Below are 24,764 nucleotides of genomic sequence, written 5' to 3'. Positions count from 1 at the left end.
AATCCCCGTCACACCAAACATGATTGTCCCTTCAGCCGTGGGGTGTTATAATGTTACGGTCAATCCCACTATTCGCTGGTAAAAGAGTAACCCAAGAATTGGCGGTGGGTGGTGATATATAGCTGCCTTCCCTCTAGTCTTAAACTGCTAAATTAGGTACGGATAACGCAGATAGCCCTCGAGTAGCTATGCGCGAAATTCAAACCAAACTAAACCACTAATGATTAAAAAAAGAAAGTGATTAAGAAACAGCAAATAAAAAGCGAACTTCAGGCCCGTGTAGTTCATTGGGATTCTGTTTAGTGGCAATACACGATACTGGTTGTAAAAGTGGTAAGCATAAGTATATTTATATTTGACAAGATATCCGCAAATAATAATTATACGTTTACTCATTATATGACAATTAAGTTAAAGGCTCGTGATATTTGATGAACAAAGCAAGACTTACTATTTTATCATAACTTGTCTTTACAATTTTTGTAATAAAACCTGATAGTGGCGTGCTAATCATTTTATATTACTTATAAGCCAAAATATTCAAAGTTTATTATAAATTCTTTATCAATGTAATGATATTGCAATTTATAGGTACCTGCAGGGCTCAAAATGAATACAAATAGCAACACCGTTCACCCGCTCGCGTAATTTGAAACTAGGGTATGTGATATTATTTAAAATTCGTAGCTATAGTAAATTAGTATAGACTTAGTTAGTGATGAAGTAGAACTTCAGAGAATCAAGGAAAGGAATGTGTGGCTTATTAGTTTTTTCCATGGAATAGTCATTTATTTGAAACACTGCAATTTTAGGGCATATCTTCACGGCATGAAGCATCTGGTAGATGTTTTGGCATTTGTTTCTTTCTATTTTTTTAAAGATAAACATAATTGGTTGTGTTGTACATTTGGTGAGGGTGCGCAGCCCCTCAAGTTTGAGAAATTCAGGTCCAAGTGATAGACTATGATGCACGTACTTTAATACTGAACAAAATACTCAAAATTTTCTATTTAATAAGTTCATTCATTCTGTTTGTAAATGTGTGATATACCTGTTAATATTATTGGTAAGTTAAGTAATACAAAAATTAGTAAAGTACTTGAATACAAAATCTTGACTATCTAGTATATTTTATTTATATGTGTGTAAGAGGTGATTAATTGTCTCTCTTTTATTTTCTGATTTTCTTTAATAATATTCGAAAGAGAATGGTCGAAACTTGATCATGTTTACTAATGATGTTAAAGTTTTAGTTGCGATTATTTGTGACGTGGATGTTTGTTGTGTTGTTTTTTATGCAAAGGAACTTTGTTTAATTTCTGAATTGAGCAAATAAATGACGGATTTTATTTAATTAGTTAAGTGCAATGTAATACATGTGGGCTGCCATAATTTACATTATAATTACCACATTGATGAAAATTGATTCTATAATGTTAAGGAGGTAAGGGATTTTGATGTTTTGGTTAAACAGTCTTTGAAGCCTTTTAGCTTTAGAAGTACTCTATTGCAAGTGAAAATAAATAGAAATTTGGGATGTGTATAATGGAATACTGAATACAAGTCAAAGGAGGCTCTCATTTTTTGTAAAAAAATCTAGTTATATCTCATTTGGAGTATTGTTATTTTTACTCTAACAAGAACTTTGAGTTGTTGTGAATGGTTCAAAGTTTTCTAAGATGATTCCTAGAATGGAAAGTTTGTCATATGAAACTGGTTAAGGCCCTTAAAATTATTTTTTCATGAGAACATGAGGCCTGTTAAGAGCAAAGGCTAGAGTAAGCTAACTGATGTGTTTGAAAATATAAAGAAAATAGCAGTAGTTCACTTGGTTACAAAATTTTGGGTAGGTATTGAGTTATAAAGGTTGTGCAGGAGGTGTACAAACTGTTATAAATAAGTTACAGGAAACTACAATAAATGTTTGGTATGAAGTACTTGGATACAGGAACTATAATTCAAGCTCTGATTAAGTTGACCTGAATGTCTAGGCCAAGGCCTGATGAAGTTTACTTGTATTAATGCTACTGAAGAATAGATGGAATTGACATCTTGTTATTTTTCGTTCATGTTTGATAGGACTAGAAGATAAAGAATTTAAGATATGACAAGGAATGAATGATCTGCAAATTAGACAATTTTGTTCTTTTTCCAAACATAGTGGTCAGTTGTTTTTAACTTTGAAATGGATATCTTTCAAACATAGCAGATGCAACAAAATGAGTTCAACTTATAAGTGGACTTGATTTGTATTTGGGCAGTCTGAGCTGTACAAAGAGAGAAGAAAGTTTGATCAAATGAATAGATAAGCCATAATGGGCCAAGAGGCCTTGTTTTGTCCCTTGTATATTATAGATACATCATTTTAAATGTTAATGTTCCCATGTTATTAACATAACATATTAATAAAAGGAACCATTTAGTTGTTTCAGGCTGTCTATGCACAACCACTCCTGAAAAAAAAAGTAAAAAAAAAACAACAAACAAAAGACCCACTTAAACATATTATTTATTTTCCAAGAAATTATTTTTCACTCAAATTTGTTTTTAAGTTGCTAACCTTCTCTACTGTGGATGGCAGTTAGTTTCATAAGCCATGTGAGAAAAAAATGAAAAACTGTCATAGGCAGAACCTTAAATTCATCATCTTATTCTAATGTCTTCATAGAGCAGGAGTCTTTATCCTATTAATCCTCTAAGTAATTTGAAAACTACATGAATGGAACCTCTTACTGTTGATTTGTCTAGAGAAAATAAGTTATTTTATCCTATTTCCATGATACAGTATTTTGATTTCTGGAATCATTTTAGAAAACCTCTGAATTCTTTTGAATACATCAATATCCTTTTTTAAATTAGACCAAAGCTATCTACAGTATTCCAAGTGAGTCCTAAGTAGCAATTTGTGTGAAGAAGTCATTGTGTTTCTTGACTTATAATCAACATATCTATAAATATTTCATAAAATTCTATTAGTTTTACTACATGTTCTACCAACAGGCGAATTGCTTCAGTGGTATGAGTGACTTATCCACCACTATGCCAGGACCGATTTTCTAGTTATTCAATGAGTTCCCATCAATATTAAACATGAGATCCAGGTTATGATTATCAGATACTTTATCTTGCACACAATAAAAGTAAAGGGCATTCATTACATTTGTTATTATAACTTGATCCAAGTTGTTCTGTAATATCTCAACATTGTCAGTGTACCTGAAAATACCCAAGAGTCTAATGTCATCAGTACTAGATTGCCTCAGGGTTGTTTAGATAAGTAAAATCTTTGAAAAAGTGTTAACAGATTACAGTGCTTCAGTTAACGGAACATCATGGCTTACTGTAATTTTTCTTTGGATGATAAGTATTGAGTGTTTGGATGTTCATGTTCTGATTCCATATGCCTTATTATAAATTGCTTTAGTTTCTGATTCCTGTAATAAAGATTTTAGGATATTTTTGTTTCAGTAACATGTTGAAATGGGCTTAAAAATTCAAATTTATCTATAAATACTTCTAGTTTACTTGTAATTATTACAAACATAAGTCACTACCTTTGCAGTTAGTATCTGCAGTTGGCTCACTGAGAAGCATTTATTTATTAAGCTGCTCTTATAACTCCTCAAAATATTTAGAAATACATTGGAACCTTTTATAACACATCTTAGTTTCTTGTTGGGACTTTCAAAATAAATGTTCTAAAATTTCTAAACATCTCGTTTTTTGCAAATTAGTGAAGGAGCTGATATTCGTAAGAGAAGATTCTATTTAATGAATCCCTGTTGGCTTTCTTTTATAATATTATATTTCGTTAAATTATTTTGCAAAGCTTCTTTTGATGTACTGTCAAATTATTCCTGCAATAGAAATGACTGTAACTAACCTGTAAGTTTTAGGGCAACTATTATCATTCCTTTTAAATGCCTGGCATAGCCAGGTGGTTAAGGCACTTGTAATATGAGGGTGATGGGTTTGAATCCCTGTCACACCAAACATGCCCACCCTTTTAAAAGCTGTGGGGGTGTTATAATGTGATGGTCAATCTCACTATTCATTGGTAAAAGAGTAACCCAAGAGTTGGCAGTGAGTGATGATGACTAGCATTCAGTTCACAAAATCTAGGATATTTTAGTCAGATGGTAGTTGCTCAGTTGTGACAAAGAATGTCTCTATGTGACCATACTTCTTAGTGAGTGAGGCCAAACAAATAAACATTCAAAGGTCCAGTAACAAAAGATTTGGACCACTTCCTTATGTTTTTCTGGCAAGTAATTGACTGGAGTGGCTAGACTCTGGTGGAGACTGTACAACACCAAGTTATAACTTTAGATAGTACCACCCTACAGTCTATGAAAGCAACTTCAGAATTGCAAGATGGCCATCACTGACTATTGCTGAAGATTTAACTTGGTTGAAAACAGAGAAATTCAGGCCAATGTTTTGGTTCAAAAATCTTAACTGCTTATGTGGAACATATTTATTATGTAAAAGATAAAACTTACCCTGCAATGATCTTAGTGGATTATCATTAAAAAGTTTGTGGAGTGGCTACCCAGCATGGTGATGTGGCATCACCTAGGTTTAAAAGATGTGACTCTTAAAAAGGTAGTTTCTGTGGTAAAAAAAGTAGAAACTCTGAGCTAGTTACATGAGAGGAACAATCTTATAGTGGCAACTGTACTGATTTCATTTAGGACAAACTATTCTATCCAGTAATCCAAAATTTGCCAGATTCAAACCTAACTGAAAGTCAACCAACCAACCACACTAGCATCCAGTGGATGGGCAGCACTGTCCCAGTTCTTCTGTAATTTATGTGCTGCCACTTATGCTGTTGATGCAATAGTATATTATCCTGAAGTGGAAGAATGAATCATTCTATTTGTGCAGCATTAGGTAATTATTTATTAAACTATCTCTAGACAGTTGTATAAATTCTGAGCTTGTGAAAATAAAATTGAGAAATGTAAAGATGATAAGGGTTCTGAGCCAGATAATACTTCCGTAAGGGTTTTAAAGGAGGTAAAGAATTTGATATGTAAGCCACTTACTAAAATTGTTTGTAAGTCTTTGAATAGTGGACAAGCACTAACAGATTGGAAGTTAGCTAATGTTATTCTTATCTTTATGGGATATAACAGAAACTGTCCCAGTAATTATAGACCTGTCAGTCTTACATCAGTTGTGGGAAAAAGTTTTGGAAAGTCTGATAAAACATATTTTGCAAAGTAATTTAACAAAGTTTAAAGTTTTGTTGTATAGTCAGTTGGCTTCACTAAGGAAAAAAACCTTGCCTTAAAAATATTTAGACATGCTTTGAAAATGTTACTGTATATGTAGATGAGGGTAAAGGTGTGAATTTGGTGTATTTGGATTTTCAGAAATCATTTGATGAAGTGCCACATAGAAGGCTTGTAAAAAAACTTATCTCTAAGTTAACTAATTGGATAGTGACTTGATGGAAGAAAGCAAAGTGTTGTTATGAATGGATTTCAGTCAAACTTCCCCTCAGTGTGGATTCCTGTACATGGTGAGGGGGACTTCCCAGGGAAGGTTCTGTTCGTTCATTTTACCTCCTGTGGGATCTAAACATTCACCCATGTGTTTACCATGCGTGGCAACCCCTGAAGGGGAGGAGAGGATCGTGGTGGTTGAGGAATTCAACCTTAACACACCACCCTGGCCTTGAGTTCCTGTAGATGGGCAGTCTTGGGGTGGCTCCCCTTGGGTCAATTGGCTGGTCTACTTGGACTAGGGTCAACTAAGAACCAGTGTTGGATGCTCTCAACAGGTGTCTTGGACATTATATCTGATGCTGGTGTTTGGGTATAGTGCTCACTAAACCCTAGCATTGTTGCAGTGACCTTGTTTGATATTGTAGTTCTTCCCTTCATAGAGCTACATGGTGGGTGGGATCAGTGGGCACTGAAATTCCCTCTTTTTATTATAGATACTCAAATTAAAAATCTTAAAAAATTAGTGAAAAAACAGTCTATATGTAAACGACCATGTATTGAAGATTCTGAGCAGCAATCCTCACCATTTGTACCACCTGTGGTACCTCATTTTCTTATATTATATTCACATTCACTTTCAGACAAACTTTTATAGCAAATGTCTCTTTTTTTCATTCAGAAGGGAAAGAGGGATTTGCTGGCTCTCCAAACTCAGTAAAGAAGCTTCAATCTGGTGACAAATTGGTGGAAACATCCACATCTCAACACAGTGAACTCCTCTTGCATTCAAAGACAGTTGGGGATATACCTATTGAGATTACACCTCATGCAACTTTGAATTGAGTATGAGGAGTTATCGTTAAGAGGGATTTGAAGAACATCCCAGAGTTGGAGATTCTTGTTGGATTCTCCACCCAAGGAGTTTCTGCAGTGAGGTGTATATCCACTCGTATAGATGGAATTATGGTACTGACCAGTGTTCTCATTCTTACATTTATGTCACCATGTCTGCCTGCCACCATCAAGGCAGGTTATCTTAATTGCAGAGTATGGACGTACATTCCAAACCCTCTCCAATGTTTCCAGTGTCAACAGTTCGGTCACTCGAAGACACCATGTTGTGGTTCTTTGATGTGTGCTCATTGCAGTGGCAAGGACTATGATGCCTACAAGTGAGAAACGGACCCTCATTGCATCAATTACAATGGCTCTCAACCTTCCTACTTTCGTTCTTGCCTTAAATGGTTGGAAGAAAAAGAGGTGCAGCGTTTGAAAATAATTCATAACATTACCTATCCTGAGGCTTGAGAATTGCTGTCCACTATCTAATCTCGGATGTATGCTGCTGCACTTCATTCCACAACTACAGTGGGAGTGCAGATAGATCTCTGTGCTTCCAAAAGAATTGTTCTCCAAACAAATGAAAAGTCATTTGACCTCTGCAGTTAAAAAAGTTGATGAATCAACTTCAACACCTATCTCTGTCCCTTATATACATTCCACCAAACCCCAAGATCCACATCCTTTGGTTCCAGATACAGGCATTTCCTCAGATACATCTTCTCCCACTCCAAGATGCAAAACAATCATCTGTTCACATCCTCATTCACTGGAATCCCTTTCCAACAGCAAAGACCTGCCCAATCGACTCGGGGCAGGATCCATGGAGCTCGATAGACGTCACTCGAATAAGGACAGTAAGTAAAAAAGATGTGGTCATAAACAGAAGGGCTCTCCACCAAATTTGCCTACATATAAATAAAAATGGCCACCCTGATACAATGGAACTGTCAAGGTTTACATTCTAATCTGGATGACATCAAAATGCTGATTGCTTCCTACCATCCTGTATGTCTCTCCTTACAGGAAACATTTCTGAAACCTGTCGATACAGTCACCTTTTGGTAATTTTTTTTATACAGAAATGACAGGCTATGTAACAGACGAATGCATGGAAGGGTGGCACTGTTGGTTGATCAGCATGTGCCCACCCTATCTTTGCCACTTGACACACCCTTGGAGGCCATGGCCATTCGTGTTTTTTGGGTCATACCATCACTGTTTGTTCTCTATCTGTCACCTGGAGAGACATATGATCAATCAGACCTTCATGCTCTCATTGAACAGTTGCAGCCTTACTTCTTCATTCTAGGGGACTTTAATGAACATCATCCCCTCTGGGAAAGTGCTGATATTGATAGGGGGTTTGCTCTGTAGAGTGTATGCTTTCTGATCACAACCTTTCTCCTTTTAATACTGGTTTTTCTACTTATTTCAATGCACCTAGTCAGTCCTTTACTGTTATTGATCTCTCAATTTGCTCCCTTTCATTATTTTCCCATTTTTTTATGGAGGGTTGACAGTAATCCATAAGGCAGTGATAATTTTTCTATAATCTTGAGAGAGACTGGCTGTGGTCAATGCCATCCAACCCGTGTGTCCCAGTGGAAGCTGGATCAGACAAACTGGCCCTCTTTCACTGCTGTTGCAGAACTTGATCCTGCCATCGTCTGTAAGCCATCAATAGACGACTTTGTGGCACCAGTAACTGACTGTATTATACAAGCAGCTGCTCAATGTATTTCTAAAACCTCAACACGTTTTCCGCTATATCCTTGTCCATGGTAGAATCCTGCCTGCCACATGGCATGGAAGGCTCAAAAATGATATTCCGTAGATATTCCATGCTATCAAACCACATCGCTTTCCAGCAGGCCCGTGCACATGCTCAATGGGTAAGATTGACGTCAAAGTCAGAAGTAATCTTGGATTAAATTCACAACCAGCATATCTTCTACCACCAGTTCCAAAGTCATTTTTGACAAGATTCAAAAGGTTCGTGGGCAATATAACTCTGTCCTCTCTCTCTTGCTATCTGATGGCCAGGAAGTAGCTGATTTCCGGAGCGTTGCCGATATTCTAGGTGAAAGCTTTTGCCAGATATCTAGCACTTCTGCTTCTTCTTCCATCTTCTTAGCTATCAAGACTTGGGCAGAGCAATCACTTCTTTCCTTTTGAGCTGATTGTCTCAATGACTATAATCGTCCCTTTACACTGGTGGAACTGAAACTGGCCATTCATCCGTCTGGCAGTACATCAGTTGGAGCTGATGATATACACTATGACGTGCTGGGCCACCTATCTCCTGCTTTTCTTTCTATTTTTCTGATTATTTTTAATTGGATCTGGCAGGAGAATGTTTCTCCTGATGCCTGGTGCCAGGCTATTGTCCTACCTTTCTCTAAACCTGGGAAGGATCCCAAGATTCCTTCAAACTATCATTCAATTGCTTTTTCGAGCTGTTTCTGTAAGACGTTAGAGAGGATGGTTAATGCTCATCTTGTTTGTTTCCTGAAATCAAACAACCTCCTCTAGTACACCCATTGTGGGTTACAATGACAGCGCTCCATCATGGACCAGCTGATTCAACTTGAAACATCAATCAGATAAGCCTTTCTCAAATAACAACATCTTGTATCAATATTCGTTTACCTTGAGAAGGCTTATGAAACAAAATGGAGGTATGTCATTTTGTGAGACCTTCATATATATGGGTTATGTGGCCATTTACCCATTTTTATTAAAAACATTTTAATGGACAGGAGATTCAGAGTTCGTGGGGGTTCAACACTTTCACGTTCTTTTCTACAGGAACTTAGAGTCCTTCAGGGCTGTGTTCTGAGTCTCACTTTTTCAGTATAAAAATTAATGCTATCACCGAACAATTACTTCTCGCTGTTGCAAACAGGCTCTATGTCAATTATTTTCACATCTCATGCCAGTCGTTGAACATGAAGTATACTCTAGTAGCAGCTACAGACTGCCCTCATCATTTTCTGAAGTGGACCACAGCAAATGGCTTTAACTTCTCTCTCTCTAAAACCATTTGCATACACTTTTGCTGCCAACAGGGTATTCACCCTGATCCTGAACTCTGTATCGGTGAAGTTGTGCTGGCTGTGGTCCCTGAGACAAAGTTTTTTTGTTTTTTTTATCGTAAGCTGACCTTTATACCACACATCAAACAGCTATGGGTCAAATGTACAAGAGCACTGAACAAATAGCATTTTAAATTGTATCTGTAGAAATATTGAATACAATCTAAAGAGGTTATAATTTTATTGTATAGGTCAGTGGTGAGGCCACATTTGGAGTATTGTGTTTGGTCTTTGGCTCCTTACCTTGGAAAAGACAGTGAATTTTTGGAAAAAGTTCAGAGGAGGGTTATTAAAATGGTACCTTGGATGAACTTTCCTTGTTGTCCCTAAACATTGTTATGTTACCTTGCTTGACAGCAAGATTGATAAAATGTTTGATTTAGATTTATTGTGGAACAGATGAAGGAAAGTTAACAACTAGAAGTGAATGAAATGAAAACTTGTAAAAAGAAAATTGATTGTTAGCCCAACTTTCTCTTAAGACTGGAAGAATATTTGTATATATACCTGCCAGAGTACAATGATGAGAGATCTTTGATATAGGATAGGCCAGAATCTTGGTAGATAATGTTGGGTGAAACCAACACTTGGGCTAGTAGATATGAATTTTGTTCTCTTGAATGGAGAAGTTACTCTTTGACTATCTTGAAGGTTTTTCTTACAGAATAATGGTGGTAGTTGCCAATTTTGTTTCTGGTATCAGCATTTTGGCCAACTATCAAAATGATGTTCTGCAGTAGTGTCCGTAGTCAAAAATTGTGCAAATACTCTAAACTGAATGCACCAGCAACAATGCAACATAAGTGCAGGCAAAACGTGTTTAATTAAACAACTTCCGTGTTGCTCCAGACCACTACAGATATAGATAGTGCTAAATAATACAATGGATGTTATAGGATGGAATTGTTCACATTTCAGAGAGTTCTTGATCATTTTCCATAGTTTATACCAAGTTCTTCAGCAATTTTAGATAGCACATTTTTATTACCATAAACAAATGTATATCTGAATGCATTAGAAGGTGCCAGTTGATTTAGTGTGATATACCTGGTATCTGGACACTGACAAGTTGAACTAGGTGGCTTGTAAGAGTTTTGAGTCATGCTATTCAGACTTTTTAACATACACCATTTTCAGAAGCTAATGGAGCTTACACTGAATGTACTGCAATGAGAGAATTGCCCGTTATATTTTAACAACACATTGGAGTTTGGTTGAACATTTGATTCTGCAGCTGATAACCTGAAAATAGATTTCTGTGGATAAAAAGACAGACCATTTCAAACCTTAAACCTGGAAAGTATGTATTCATGCTTATGGAAGAATAATTTCTCTGTAATATTGAGAGTTGTAAAGCTATATCTATGGGTCCTGATAAAATAGTAGTAGTGTGAGATTAGCCTCAACCTATGACCAACCAAGAAGTCTGTAGTTTTCTATTGTATTCTGATTGCCTCTTCATGTTAGCTGTTACTGAGGTAGACACACAATTCATATAGGTTGAAGAATGTGAGCAAGCATTATATACTCTGGATTGTGCTTTAGTAAAATACTTTGGCACATCCATGACAGGCTTTTAAATTCCTTGTAGATACTGGTATCAGTGATAGTGGAATTGGATTGTTATTACAAATGGAGGACGAATTACAACATGTAATCACATGTGCTAATCATACACTCATTGCTTCTGAACTCGTGTACTGTAGAAGAATAAAGTTCCTTTTAGTTGTCTTTGTAAAACACTTTGAACAGTACATGTACAGTAGAAAGTTTACTGTTTGAGTGCAACATGCATTACCAAAGTGGATGACGAACATTTGAAACTTTAAATGGATGATAAAATGACAGATAACAACACTGCAAGAGTGATTTAATCACATATTACCTAGGTCTATGACATGATTAGAGCATTCTACAAACAGATAATGTTCAAATTGTTACATTGTCTGTTTGTTGAATGCTCTAATCTTAAACATCATAGAAAGTTGAAATCATTTCATAGCATTGAGAAGCCACACAATAAAAGATGCCACAAGTGGATCAATGTAATGATTAGAGCTTCAGGAGCTCTGGGTAGAACAGCTGAAAACCCAAATCTAACCTGAGTGTTCCTTGCCATGCAGTGTGATGAAGCATGGTACTTAATTAGTTCAGAATGTGGAACATAGCAGGGATGAATATAAATTGTTACACTTATACGAACAGTTACAGACGCGGCAAGGTGTATTGTACTATTGTTTTTAAAGAATTAGTAATAAATCTGAACTTCACAGGATTTTTATGCAATTTTAGAATTACATATAAAAATGGAAAATACATTGATAAATAATCTGCATGTATATTCCATTTTTAATGTCCTTCTTTAAATTAGTATTTTTTTTTAAAGTACTTTAAGTAAAAGTATTTGCAATATTTATTTTGTTATATAAAATTTGTGCATATAATATCTTGCACAGGAAACCAAAATTACATTCAGCTTTATTAATGAGGGTAATAATAAACTGTTTTTGAATTCATTTTATTTTCAAAGATGTTGAAAAATATAGCTAGTTTATAATGAGATATGTTTAAGGTTCTTTATTAATTCTTTGTGGAATTAATAAAATATAATTTCCATTAAAAAAAAATGTGGTGTGTGATATGGTTGTTTACTTATTTTAAGAATATAATTATCAATGCTTTCTTTAAGTCTTTCAAGATCTTACGTTTTTGTATTTTAAAATTATATATATGTCAGTGTATATATAGTGTGGGGTGGGGAACTGACACAAGCAGTGACATTTAGATATTAATGTTGTGAACAATTGTGTACATTTATGGTAACCAGCTAGGGTTGTTTCCTTTTATGATTTTTAAAAAACCAAAATGCCCATAAAAGTAGCAAACCACAAAATATGAAACCATAAATTTGCATGTATCTCCTCATGGACCCAACAAAACTTCATGCAAAATCTGGTGAAGATCCACCAATTGGAGTAAAGTAGTGGTAAAAAACCCTACAAAAACACTTGCAGTAACTGCAAAATTGAAAATTTGTGTGTATTTTCCCATGAACCTAATGAACCTCCATACCAACTTTGGTGAAAATCCATCCACACCTTGCAAAGTTTTTATATGGATATACAACAGAAGGTGCTATTATATTTAAAAAATGGTGCCATTGTATTAGATCCACATGTGACATATTCATGAGGTCATATCTGCTCTCTGAGAGTGGAGAAAACATTTTCCTTGATGGAAAATGGAGGTTCAGTGAGAAAATTGTGACCCCTATTGCAAATCTACATGCATACAGGATAAAAAATTCATGAAGCTGGGAGTTTCACATCATGTAATAAAGTTTTTCCAGTAGTATTTAAAGAAGAGTTCCATTATAGCATAACTGGTCACATGAGATAATAAAAATGAATAGGTTCAAGAGATGTACTTAGAAAGAATTATTGCTAATTATTGTTTGATATTGTTCTTGGTATTGAGAAGTAGTTTAGTTTAATTCTGAAATATTGGGGTATTCTTTGGTGAATTTTTATTTTTCTGGTTCTTTTTACCAATTTCATTGATAGTTATTGAAAATTAGTAATTTTTTGTAAGTGATAAAATTTATATTCTAGTTGTTTAAAAGTTTTTTTTAAATTTCATTTCTGTTGTTATACTTAATAAATTATTTTCATTTAACTTTGGGTATAGGAAGATTTTGTTTGGTGCATTGCAAGGTAGATATGGAATGCAGAATTTCTGCAAAATATTACTATTTTTATATAACTTAGTTTTTGTTATTTGCAAAAACAATTTATTTTCCAAAGTGTCATCTTGGTAAGATTTGGGTTCCTAGACTGTGTTTTATAATCATAGCCAAACTGGCAATTATTTTTTTTTTCTAATACTTCAAATTTGTTGATATGCTGGATTTTTTAAATATTTATATAATTAAATAGTTTTTGATCTTCATAATAAATATTACATTCTAATTTGTAAAAGTAATAATAAACAATAAACTAGAAGGTTCTTTTTGTTTGAAATTTCCACTTTAAAATCATATAATAAGCTAGAAGATTCTTTTTAGTTGAAACTTCCAGTTCATAATCTGTTGCATGGATTTTTCCCTCAACGACAAAGGTTATTTAGTCATGCCCAATCTTAATGACAGTGAGGAAGTTTGTAATGATAAAAAGATCAAATCTGAGAAAGGTACCATTCTCACAAATGGTGAGAATAATGACCAAGAAACTATCACTGAAATAGAAATATGTTCAGAAAAACCTTTGGAAGTCTGTAAAGCTGAGGGGACTTCATACCCAAAATTAGAAGTAAGTTCTGTTTATATATTGAGATCTTTTGTTATTAAATATGTTTTTCTTTTTCCAAAGATTTTAAAATTGCTGATACATTAGATGGACTGGCAGAAAAAGCTTGCTATGATAATTGCTATTTGTTTTAATTAATCAGTATTGAAGTTTTTTAAAGAAACTTAAGAATTATTTTAGTGTTTCTTGGATTATAATATAGAAATTGATTAACTAAGTATTTAATGGTTTTAAGTGCTATTTATTTAAACAGAAACATCATTATTTAAGATTGATTTAGTTTTTCTATTTTCCACTGCAAGTTGGAAGAAAAGTTCACAAATTCTATAAGACAAATTTCTAACTTTTTGCTTTATAATAATTTTACTGTTATTTAATTTTTTTACCAGTTGTTTGGCATAGATAACCTAGTTACTTTGCACCATAAAACACCAAACATCATCTAATCTGAGCTTTTGCATCCAATATTTAATTATCAAGTTAAACATGAAAGGTTATTTTATAATTTACTTCTGCTTTATGATAGTTTCATGATTTTTTTTCTGTATTATTAGAATGCAAGTTAAATTATGACAAAATATTATGATTTAGATTCAGTGTTTCACAAGTGATTACAGTGTGTACATATTCCATATATCTGTAGAGTAATAAATAATGAAAACACTTTAATGTCATGGATAAGGTTAATTACATTTCTATTTAAAAAAATCACAACTGTAGTTAGAAATAATTAAGTATCCAGTTAGTCAACTTATTAATTTGTATTATTTAAATAGGTAAAGTTAAAAATAATATTAAATAAAGGTTTGAGTCATTGTAATATTTTGCACCCACCTGCAATGTTCATTGTACATAACTAAGCATGTAAATAGATGGCAAATTTATTTCCTTGGTGAACATAATAAATATAAATAAAACTCAAGTTTACAAGCATTGCAACTTAAAAAAAAACATAGTATATCTTTTAAAAAGTAAAAAAAAACTATAATTTCCAATATATCTTCCACTCACAAAATAGCTTTTGCTGATCTCTACTGCTTTCTATATTGTACAGTTTTCACTTGCCTCTAGCTTTGATACTCCCACATAGTTTGCTATGTGGTTGAGCTGCACAGTAGTATGTATATAAGTATGTAACAATCTTCCACGAACAGGAGCATGACATACCCTCCTAGCATAGCTGACTTCCTCTGTGTAATAGAATCCAATCTTCACTTTTCTATTTTGTGTGACTATGGTCAGGTATCTCGCTTGTTTTTTTGACTTATTGTATAATGAATTGCTGGTGCTCTTGTGACTTTAACTTTCTTTTCAACTTCAGTATTTTTTTTTTTTTTTTGCTTTTAATATACTATTGTTTAACAAATTTTGTTTAGTTTAATAATGGATTTATATTAACTTCATTACATTTTCTTTCCTGTGGTATGTACTTGCCACTCGTGCAGTACTGTGAATTCTCAATTTCAAATCATTGCTTCTAGTACTTCCGAAATTGCTGGTTACCAACCTGTTACAATGGCTTCAGGTTGGACATTATTGGCTGAGGCTAGCAAATGACTTCCTTTATATGGGCTGGGTCTATCTTCTGCACATCAGTTAATTTTCTCCTTCACAAGGGAGTTGGAGTAAGATGACAGCCTTTTTTCTACCCCTTCTCTTGCAGTGCAGCCTCGGTTTCAGACCATGGAGTTGTCTCAGTCTCCGTTCCTGGTATTAAGGTTTGTTCTGTTCTGTTTTTGTCTTTTATGTGTTATGATCCATACCCTTCTCTTGTAATGGAAACACCCAATAATGTATATTTTATCCTCCTCCTGATATCAAGGTCTACACTGAGCATTTTGCCAATCAGTTATGATCTGAAATTAGCATGCTGAATCCATCACATGTATGGAGGCACATATTTTACCATATTATTGTTCTATGAGTCACTTTATTGACAATCAGTAGTCAAGTTTGCTAATCCTCCTTTCAGGATCAAAATCCAATACCTCTATGCACTTTTCTCATACCTTTGACTAATCCTGACTACTCAGCTATGTTACCTATCTTCCATTCACCTTTTGTCTAAGTCTTTCAGTTGTCTGTCTGCTTATCCCTATCCATACATTTGTCACAACCCTTTCCCACTACTGCCCCTTTATCCTGCTCCCCTCATCCAGTTCCTCCTCATGGGTCACTTCATCACTGTGTACTATTGATCACTGACTGCTGCACACTGCCAACAATGCTGGTAACTATCCCATGGTGTTAGATTTCACTGGGGCCAAACTGGCTCATTTTGCAAGTATCTGAGAAACTTTAACCACAGACTCTCGAGTTCTTCAGGTCTTATCAGATGAACTCTCCATTTACTTTCTCTCCCTTTCTCTCTTATCTCCTTTACTTGTTTCCTCTCCTTCCCCTTTGGATCCATTGATCATTATCCAAATGGAATTTTTCTGCAGCCTTTCAAGATCTTCTTCTCAAGGGCACTATAAAACAGGTAGTTTGTGCTCTAACAGGTTTCTATTTGTTTTTCATGTTATGCAAACACACCAGAGATTGGCATCCCTTTATTGACCTTTCCAGTATGAACAATTATATGGAGGTTCCTTACTTCACCTTGGAATTTTTATCTGTTTTTTCTGTGGGAATTTACTCCTACCTTTTGGAGGACAAAGATAGACATGTCTGATGCTTACCTTCAAACTCCTGTAGCCAAAGCATCCTGTTGATATGTTTTCACCATATCCACAAATAATGTGTATATCAGTTCTGGGCTCTAACACTGGGGCTAGCATTGGCCTCCCCTCTACCTTTTTTATTGGGTGGTCAAAACCTTTGCCCATTTTCTCCATTTTCATGAGCATTGTTTCTACCATTACATGGAGGACTGACTCCTAGCTCCATCTCTTTTAGCTTCTTCCACCCACACATAGTTTCCACAGGGAATTTCCTTAGAGAGGATGGCTAGTGAAGGTGGAGAAATCGGTTCTCCCCTAACACAATACCTTGTTCATCTTTGGATGTTCTTTGATACCAATCTGATTTGAGCCCAGCCTTCTCTCCTTTGTGTTCAGTGGAGCTTTTGATACAGAATGTGCAATCATCCCCTATTCTCCCTACACAAGAGGTTCTTCTTCTTTAGAGAACTTTGATTTCCTTAGAGACCCTTATTCCCCTTGGCTGTGCCTTTGTGTTTTCTCCTAAGTTTGTTCTTTATGACCAGCAAGCCTCACCAGGGATCCTTTAGATTACTTCCCTTCAAACAAATATTTCCTGATGTCTAGACAAGAATACCATTTCTCTCTTTTTCCTCTCTGTCTAGATGCACACCTTTATATGGATATTTCTCTGTCATGTTGAAGGGACACATTACAACACCCAAGAAGGTTTGGGCCTTTGATCTTTACACAAGTTGAATTTCTGTATCAGTCATTTGGAGCTCCTTACTATTTTTTGAGCAATGGGTCATTTACTACCATCTCTGAAGAACAAAATGGTAATGATCAGTACCAACAACTCAAATGTTGTCTCTTACATGACATGGCAAGGGAGCACCCAGCCCTTGTGTTTTCATGCTTTGGACCTACTCTGCAGCTTGCAGCCATCACAATCATTGGCTTACTTATCACATCTCAGATTCTCTCTACATAGTGGCACTTAAAACCAGAGATATTGAGCTGTCTATGCTCTCAGTTGGGTACACCCCAACTGTGTGTTTTTGTCATTAACATGAATCCCAAACTTCCATTATTTTAGTCCCCTATTCCATATCCTTTGGCTTTGGCAATAGCACTCTCAGGAAGGAGTGGAGAGCATTCTACATTTATGCCTTTCCCAGAATCCTTTTCATTACATAGCCATATTAAAAGTTTTACATGTTCTACAGTAATTCCTATATGCTGAATCTGAAAGTGATATCTATTTTTCTCCATCACATACAAAGTTTGCATCAAATGCCATATGTACTTTCACATAAGAGAATCATTTTCCTTGAAATTGGGTTATATTTGTTATGCTTAAAGTGTTCACAACCATTGACTATAGATTTTGTTAGATGAATTGTAACGTGAGAGCCTTATCAGTCATTCTAGAACCACTAGTATATAAACAATTAACAGGCTGCATGGTGTGTCATTTCTGGGTAGTTATTGTTTGTCCATGCACTTTGATTTTTTTTTTGCATTTTAATATTATTAACACATTACCTTGGTAATGAGGTGTTTAATGATCGTAACATATTCTGTATATTTGTAGTACATTTGATGTAAAGAAACTAAGGCAAATCATTACAGAAGTCATCAAAAAAGCATATTATGAGTATTTTGGAATAAAACTTGTGGACACACAAAAAATGGGCTCCAAACAAAATTTGCACCATTTGTGTCAAAGAGTTGAGACAGTTAACTAAAGAAAAAGTCTTTGCGTTTTGAAATTCCAATGGTCTGGTATGAGCCTATATACCACATAGATGACTGCTGTTTTTGCTCATGTAACATGCAAGGCTACAACACTTTAATAACACAAAGTTAAAATCTTAATAGATTTTATAAATGATTTACTCAGTTAGTTATAACACAGCAATTTCAAAGTCTGTATCATTATTTATTAAGTTAGGTTAAAATTTAAGAGAGTTACATCCCCTCTGATCCCTTCTCTAGGTCTTTATTTCCTTATACAAGACACCCTCTGTCAGTGATAAATTTAAAGATGTATAATACAAAAGTCCAAGGTTTACTTTTTTCTGGTAGACAGAATACCAATAATCCATTGTGTAGCTCTATACTAAGAAAGCCAACAATAGCTTACAGAACATGAAGGAATACATTTACATAGTTATAAGTGTAAAAACCATGTATAAAACACTAAATTAACACTTTAGTTAACACTAAGATACCCAGAGTTTGCAGAGAGAGTGCTGTCAGCCAGTTTCTTACTCTCTAGTCAGCAGTTTAAAGTTAGTGACAATGGCAGATAGCCTTAGTAGTTTTGCTATAACAAAGATGAGCCCAACAATTTTGGTGCCAATGTGAATTGAACCCAAAACTCTTAAAATGTGAGGCACCCCCAACTTTCCTCTAAATCACCAGGTTATGCTGACTCAGGACTGAATAAACTTGAAGATTGTAACACTAAAATCAGTTTTGATACCCTTACTTGACATAGTACAAGTAGTACATTTCATAGCTCTGTGTTTAAGAACAAATATAATGTTAATATTTAAATTACTTGGATAGTGGAATAATCAAAAATAGTAATAAACTGAAACTCTAATATCAATTTTGTGATTATTTTTGTGTCAAGTGATTTAATTGTAATTTTAATAATTAATTGTTAGAATAATTAAAAACTAATAATCACAATAATTTATTTTTAGTAGTTTATTATTCACATGACACTAATCCATGTAATTGCTGCTCTGAAGTAATCAGTTAGATTCATTAATTAATTGTATTGCTAAATTCTATTTTTTGTAGTAACAGTATGTTATTGTAACAGGTAAGGTCAATTAAAATGTTCTTGTAGTGTGTTTTGCATTTAATTCTCATTTCAAAAGCTCCTTCACTTTATATCTAGATAGGAAAATCCCCAAAGGGGCAGAATACTACACCTGAAGAAGAAATCTCAGAACTTAATGAGAACAAGAAAGATGAAGACTTAAACAATGTGTGTACATGTATATTAAAATGTAAATAATTTTTATGAAAATGTTATTGGTAATAAAATCGAGTAAGTTAATTATGACTTGTGTGAAAATATTTTATAATCATAAAAAAAATATTCAAAATGTCAGACAAATTTTTCCTTTCTCAATGTATAGAAAAATTAAAATCTGCTGAATGTCAACTATAAAAAATACTTTAACATTTTGTGTCAGCATTTGTGTATTAAATAAATTAATAGTTTTAACATACTCAAAATTTGGATCAGTAGTCATTAGGGCTGTTTTTTATGAAACTAAATAAAATTTATAAAACAACAAAATAAGTGTAAAGGGCTTGCTAAGATTTACACTATGCAACACATATTGTTCCTGGATAGTATGTGCTATTTCTTAATTTCTTATGTCATAAAAGTACAGAAAATTGCCATTATTCCCTTCAAGCTTTGCTTTTGTGATCTGGATAATGAAATTTAGAAATTAACCTATTTTCTGTGTGAAAACTGTCAAATGTGCATATTTTCATTTACATAAGGTCTGAATAAAACGTATGAATCAAGATTTACATGTAGTTATATTAAAGTTATACAAAAATGTTTAGAATTTAGTATTTCTTCAAGATTTGTTACTGTAATGTAATTGACTTTCATGTGTTAGCCTTCAGATATAGTCTCCTATCATGTGTTCATTATACGCTACCAGGCCACAAAGCAAAATTTGAAGAGAAAAATGTCTTTTTCCATTTACTTTAGGCATAAGCATTTGGGAAATAACACTTTCTGCCCAGGAACAAGAAAAAGTAAACATTTTGTTTCATAGTGTTATTATTTAAAATCTAACAGTAGTTTACTTGATGTGATTTAGGTTAAATTTTAAACATTAAGTAGTTAAAAATTCTAGCAATCAAAATAATGCTTATTGATGTATAGGACATTAAAATGGGTAATAAATTCTAACAGTTTGTTGTAGAAGGCAAGATAAGTCCTTTTTAACAAATTAGTTTATGTAACCTCTGCAAGAAAAAAAAGTTTGTCAATATAGAGATTCATGAGAGTAAATGTTTTTGCATTAATACAAAATGTTTCCATTTTTAACAACAGTTCATGTTGTTAACATGATTAAAGTGAATGCTTATGAGATTCTAAAAACATCTGAGTAAAATACCTTTCTTTTTTCTCCAAGAATGATGTTAAAAAATTATGAAAAACATGGAAGTTGAATACATCATAAATAGTTCATAACACATTTTCACCTTTAGGATGGAAGGGAAATAAAGATTAATAAGGACAAAATTGACTCTTTATTTGAATATCAAAAGCTAGATATTCTTTTCAAGAATTCAGTGAAAGAAAAAGTGAGTTGCACATTATTAAGTGTGTTTTATGTAGTAACACGTACAACACAAAACATGTTTGTTTTATTTGTAAGTGCAAAGTTATCATGATATCAAAATAACACATCAGAAAATAAAGTTGCTATTATGATTCAGATATGTTCTAATTTGTTATGTCAGTATTGCCTGATGAGGTTGCTGATTTTGTGAGTCATCTTAATTGCTAAACTCAGCCTAATTTTCCAACAGTCAATGAACAATGAATAAATTTATTTAAAAGCAAAACTATACAGATTTGAGGGTTTCTTCAGTGTTTCATATATTATTTTCTTATTCCATTCAAGATGTTTTGTGTATTAAAATATCCAGAAAATTGAAGAGAATACAAATGATGAGGACACATCAGAACTGAGTATGCCACAAGGGTGGGTTCGAAGAGTTGTACAAAGACGGTCAGGGAAGACAGCAGGAAAATTTGATATCTACATCTTGGCGTAAGTATAAATTGATGTTCATTGTCATGAGTATGCATTAATAAATGGATAGTGTGGATACATCTCCTTTAAGAGTGAAGTTAAAAATATGTTGAATTTTGAGAAAAAAGACAGTTGTATAATTTTGCTTTTGTTTGACAGTGATTGTAAGTGTAAATCTGTAAGCAAGTGCCCAATCATGACTTAGTGGTTAGTGTGCTGAACTCTGATCTATTGTTTGAGTTCTTTTTCTTGTAAGTTATGCTTTACATTTTTGGGTTGTGAAACGTTATAAGGACGTTGATCAAACCTCATGTTGAAAAAGAGTATCCCAAGAGTTGATTGTGGATTCTGCTGACCAAATACTAACCGTCTAGTTCTGTGGAGTGCGAAGTGTAGGGGCATGCCACTTAATGAAGACATGGAGAGGTGAAGAAGTTAGTGGACATAGCTATGACTATAGGAGCATAGGAATTATATTTGAAAGTGCAAATTTAAAAATAAAGTTGTAGAAATGATCATACAAATATATATACTTTTAAATGGTATAGTAACAATAATTAACCTGAAAAACTTAAATGTACAGTATATACTCAAATGTGCGATTGCATAGACCTGCAATTTTTCTATCACATCAGGATTTTGTACAAATCTGAAAAAAAACTATCTTAGATCAAATTATTATTTGTTTATTCCAATGAACATTATTATTAAGTTTGTCATGTATGAGTCTCAGAACTATCAATAAGGCTTTATGTTGCAGTCTTTAGCCTATGGTTGTCAACATTTCAAGGGCAACAAAATGTGACTGGATTTCAATGAAAATGATTTACTTATACATAAGTACATAGGATGTGAATAATCTGTACAGGATGGAGAAAAATGGATATTTTTGGATTTGATGTACAGGAATTGCTGTAGAATATGTAAAAATGTCAAGACAATAAAACCATTGCAGGCTTGTCTTATCAGTATTTCCTTACTCAATCATTTAATGATCATTCCTCATTTTCATATGAAACATTTATATTTTCTCCATTAGTTCTTTTCACTTGGACTGGGAATGACCAAGGTTGATATTTCAAATGCATTCTTTCATATCCTCAACACTTTGTTCTTGAGATGTTTTCTTCACTTCATCCATTGGATCATGTATTCAAGTTTGGGATCTTCAATTTAGCATTGTGTTGGCCTCCTGCCCCTTCCACTGCACAGCTACAGCCTTCATTTGCCACTTACATTACTAAGAGAATGATTGGCCTTTCCTGTCCTATTCATGAGATGAGTCTTCCCTTTGTACTTTCTTTCTTTGTGGGAAGCTATCTGTCAGGGGTAAATCATCAAAACTTCCAAATCCTTTTTCTTTCCTAACTGATATCTTGTTCACGTGTAGATTTTATTCATTTTTCAGCTGTATCCCATCTTTTATTCACATGTGGACTCTGAAACTTTTATCCATCAAGATGTGTACATCATTTACTCAAATGGTATGGTATGAGAGGTTTTATTGCTATTTGGGATCATCACTCTGCTAGAACCATTTATCTCTTTGGGTCATGCACATATGCATCTCTTTGAATGGTCTTTGCATGACCAGTGGAATCACTTATAAAACTTTTGACCATAATGGCTTATCTGTCTCTTTTACTCAGTGTGATATGTTGCTAGCTAGACTAATCCAATACCACAACCAGTGTTCCAGTACCTCCACCCAAACTGGACTACATTTTCACTAATGCTTCCTTCTCTGTTTGGAGAGCATCTCTGAATGGCATTCTTACATTGGAAACATGGACCTAGGATGAGTCTTCTCCTTGTTGATTAATTACTGATGATTCATTCCCACAACTGCACAGTTGTTTCCTCTCTCAATTGCCAAGGGGGTACCCAATCTAGGACCCTTACTTTGCAAACTTCCAACCTTCTTTATATGGCCAATTCCCAATAGATTCACCTAATTGTAAGCCATGTACCAAGAACTATGAACTTAGTTGTGGACTGCCTTTCTCAGCTGAACTGTGTCCAGCCCACAGAATGATCTCTGCACCCTAGTGTTTCCTAGTGAGTGTCCTCTCTGTTGCAGACATCATTCATTCATGCCTTTTGATACCTCTTTCAATTCCAAACTTCCTCTCTTTTGGTCCATTCTTCATCCTTCAGCCCTGGCCACCAGTGCTTTCATTTAGGATTGATCTCATCTTTTCCTATATGCATATCCATCTCTCATAGCTTTGCATGAATTTTCAAACTAAACCAAACCAAATCCTGTTCATTGTTGTTTAGCTTATACCTTATATTTACAAACTGACACTCTAGTTCTTTTCACATAATAGCTCCCCTCATTGTGGATTCCTGTACATAGTGAGGGGACCTCCCAGGGAAGGTTTTGTTCTTTCTGTTTACTTCCTCTGAGATCCAAACATCTACCCACGTGTTTGTCATGCACAATGGTCTGTGAAGGGGAGGAGAGGATCCTGGTTGTTAAGGAGTCCAACCCTAACACACTGCTTTGGCCTAAAATTCCTGTGGACAGATGGCCTTGGGGTATTCCCCCTAGGATCAATCAGCTGGTCCATTTAGGCTAGGGTCAACCAAGTACCAGTGTTGGATGTTCTCAGCAGGTGTTGTGGACATTGTATCTGATGCTGGTGTTTGGGTATAGTGCTCAATAAACCCTAGCATTGCTGCAGTGCCCTTGTTTGGCATTGTAGTGCATCCCCTTGTGGGGTAAGTGGGCACCAAAATATTCTTTTTTATTTATGGATCCTCCAAATAAAAACTTAAATGAAATAGTGAAAAAACAATCCATAGGTAAATGACCATGTCTTGAAGATTTTGAGAAGCAATCTTCAACATCTGTAACACCTGTACCTTGTTTTGTTATACAACATTCTCTTTCAGACAAACCTTTAGGGCAGATACCTCCCTTTTTCATTCAAAAGGGACTAGAGGGACATGCTAGCTCTGAAAAGTCAGTAAAGAAGCTTTGCTGTGGTGGCATATTGGTGGAAACATCAACATCTCAACACAGTGAACTCTTCTTGCATTCAAAGGCAGTTGGGGATATACCTATTGAGGTTATGCCTTATGCTACTTTGAATTCATCATGAGGAGTTATTATTGAGAGAAAGTTGAAGAACATCCCCAAGTCATAGATTCTTACTGGTTTCTTCACCCAAGGAGTTTTTGCAGTGAGGCATATCTCTACTCGCAAAAATTGAATTATGATGTTGACCAATGTACTCATTCTGACATTTACATCACTGTGCCCACCTGCCACCATCAAGGCAGGTTATCTTAATTGCAAGATGTGGCCATACATTCCAAACCCTCTCGGATGTTTCCAATATCAGTGGTTCAGTCACTCAAAGACGTCAGGTCATGGTTCCTTGATGTGTGCTTGTTGTGGTGGCAAGGACCATGATGCCTGTGAGTGTGAAATGGAACCTCATTGCATTAATTGCAATGGTTCTCACCCATTCTATTTTTGTTTTTGCCATAAATGGTTGGAAAAAAACAATTCAAAACATTACTTACTCTGAGGCTCGAAAGTTGCTGTCCACCACTTCATCTTGAACGTATGCTGCTGCACTTCATTCCACTACTGGAATGTCTG

General features: G+C 34.6%; 1 protein-coding gene across 12 annotated transcripts in view; it reads left to right on the top strand.

Annotated features, from left to right (window-relative positions):
• Positions 1–308: 308 nt before the first annotated feature.
• The window catches only part of LOC143253050 (uncharacterized), a 62,714-nt gene continuing 38,258 nt past the window's right edge, over positions 309–24,764 (top strand). The window contains exons 1-4 of one of the 12 annotated variants that reach the window (XM_076506182.1): positions 309–333; positions 13,458–13,701; positions 19,258–19,347; positions 21,045–21,169. In XM_076506182.1, the coding sequence (XP_076362297.1) occupies positions 13,486–13,701; positions 19,258–19,347; positions 21,045–21,169 (431 nt within the window). In that variant the 5' untranslated portion in view covers positions 309–333; positions 13,458–13,485. The other 11 variants (XM_076506180.1, XM_076506185.1, XM_076506184.1 and 8 more) reach the window with 11 other exon arrangements.

The sequence above is a fragment of the Tachypleus tridentatus genome, chromosome 6, assembly GCF_004210375.1.
Source record: "Tachypleus tridentatus isolate NWPU-2018 chromosome 6, ASM421037v1, whole genome shotgun sequence".
Lineage (NCBI taxonomy): Eukaryota > Metazoa > Arthropoda > Merostomata > Xiphosura > Limulidae > Tachypleus > Tachypleus tridentatus.
This window is presented reverse-complemented; position numbering and strand designations above follow the sequence as displayed.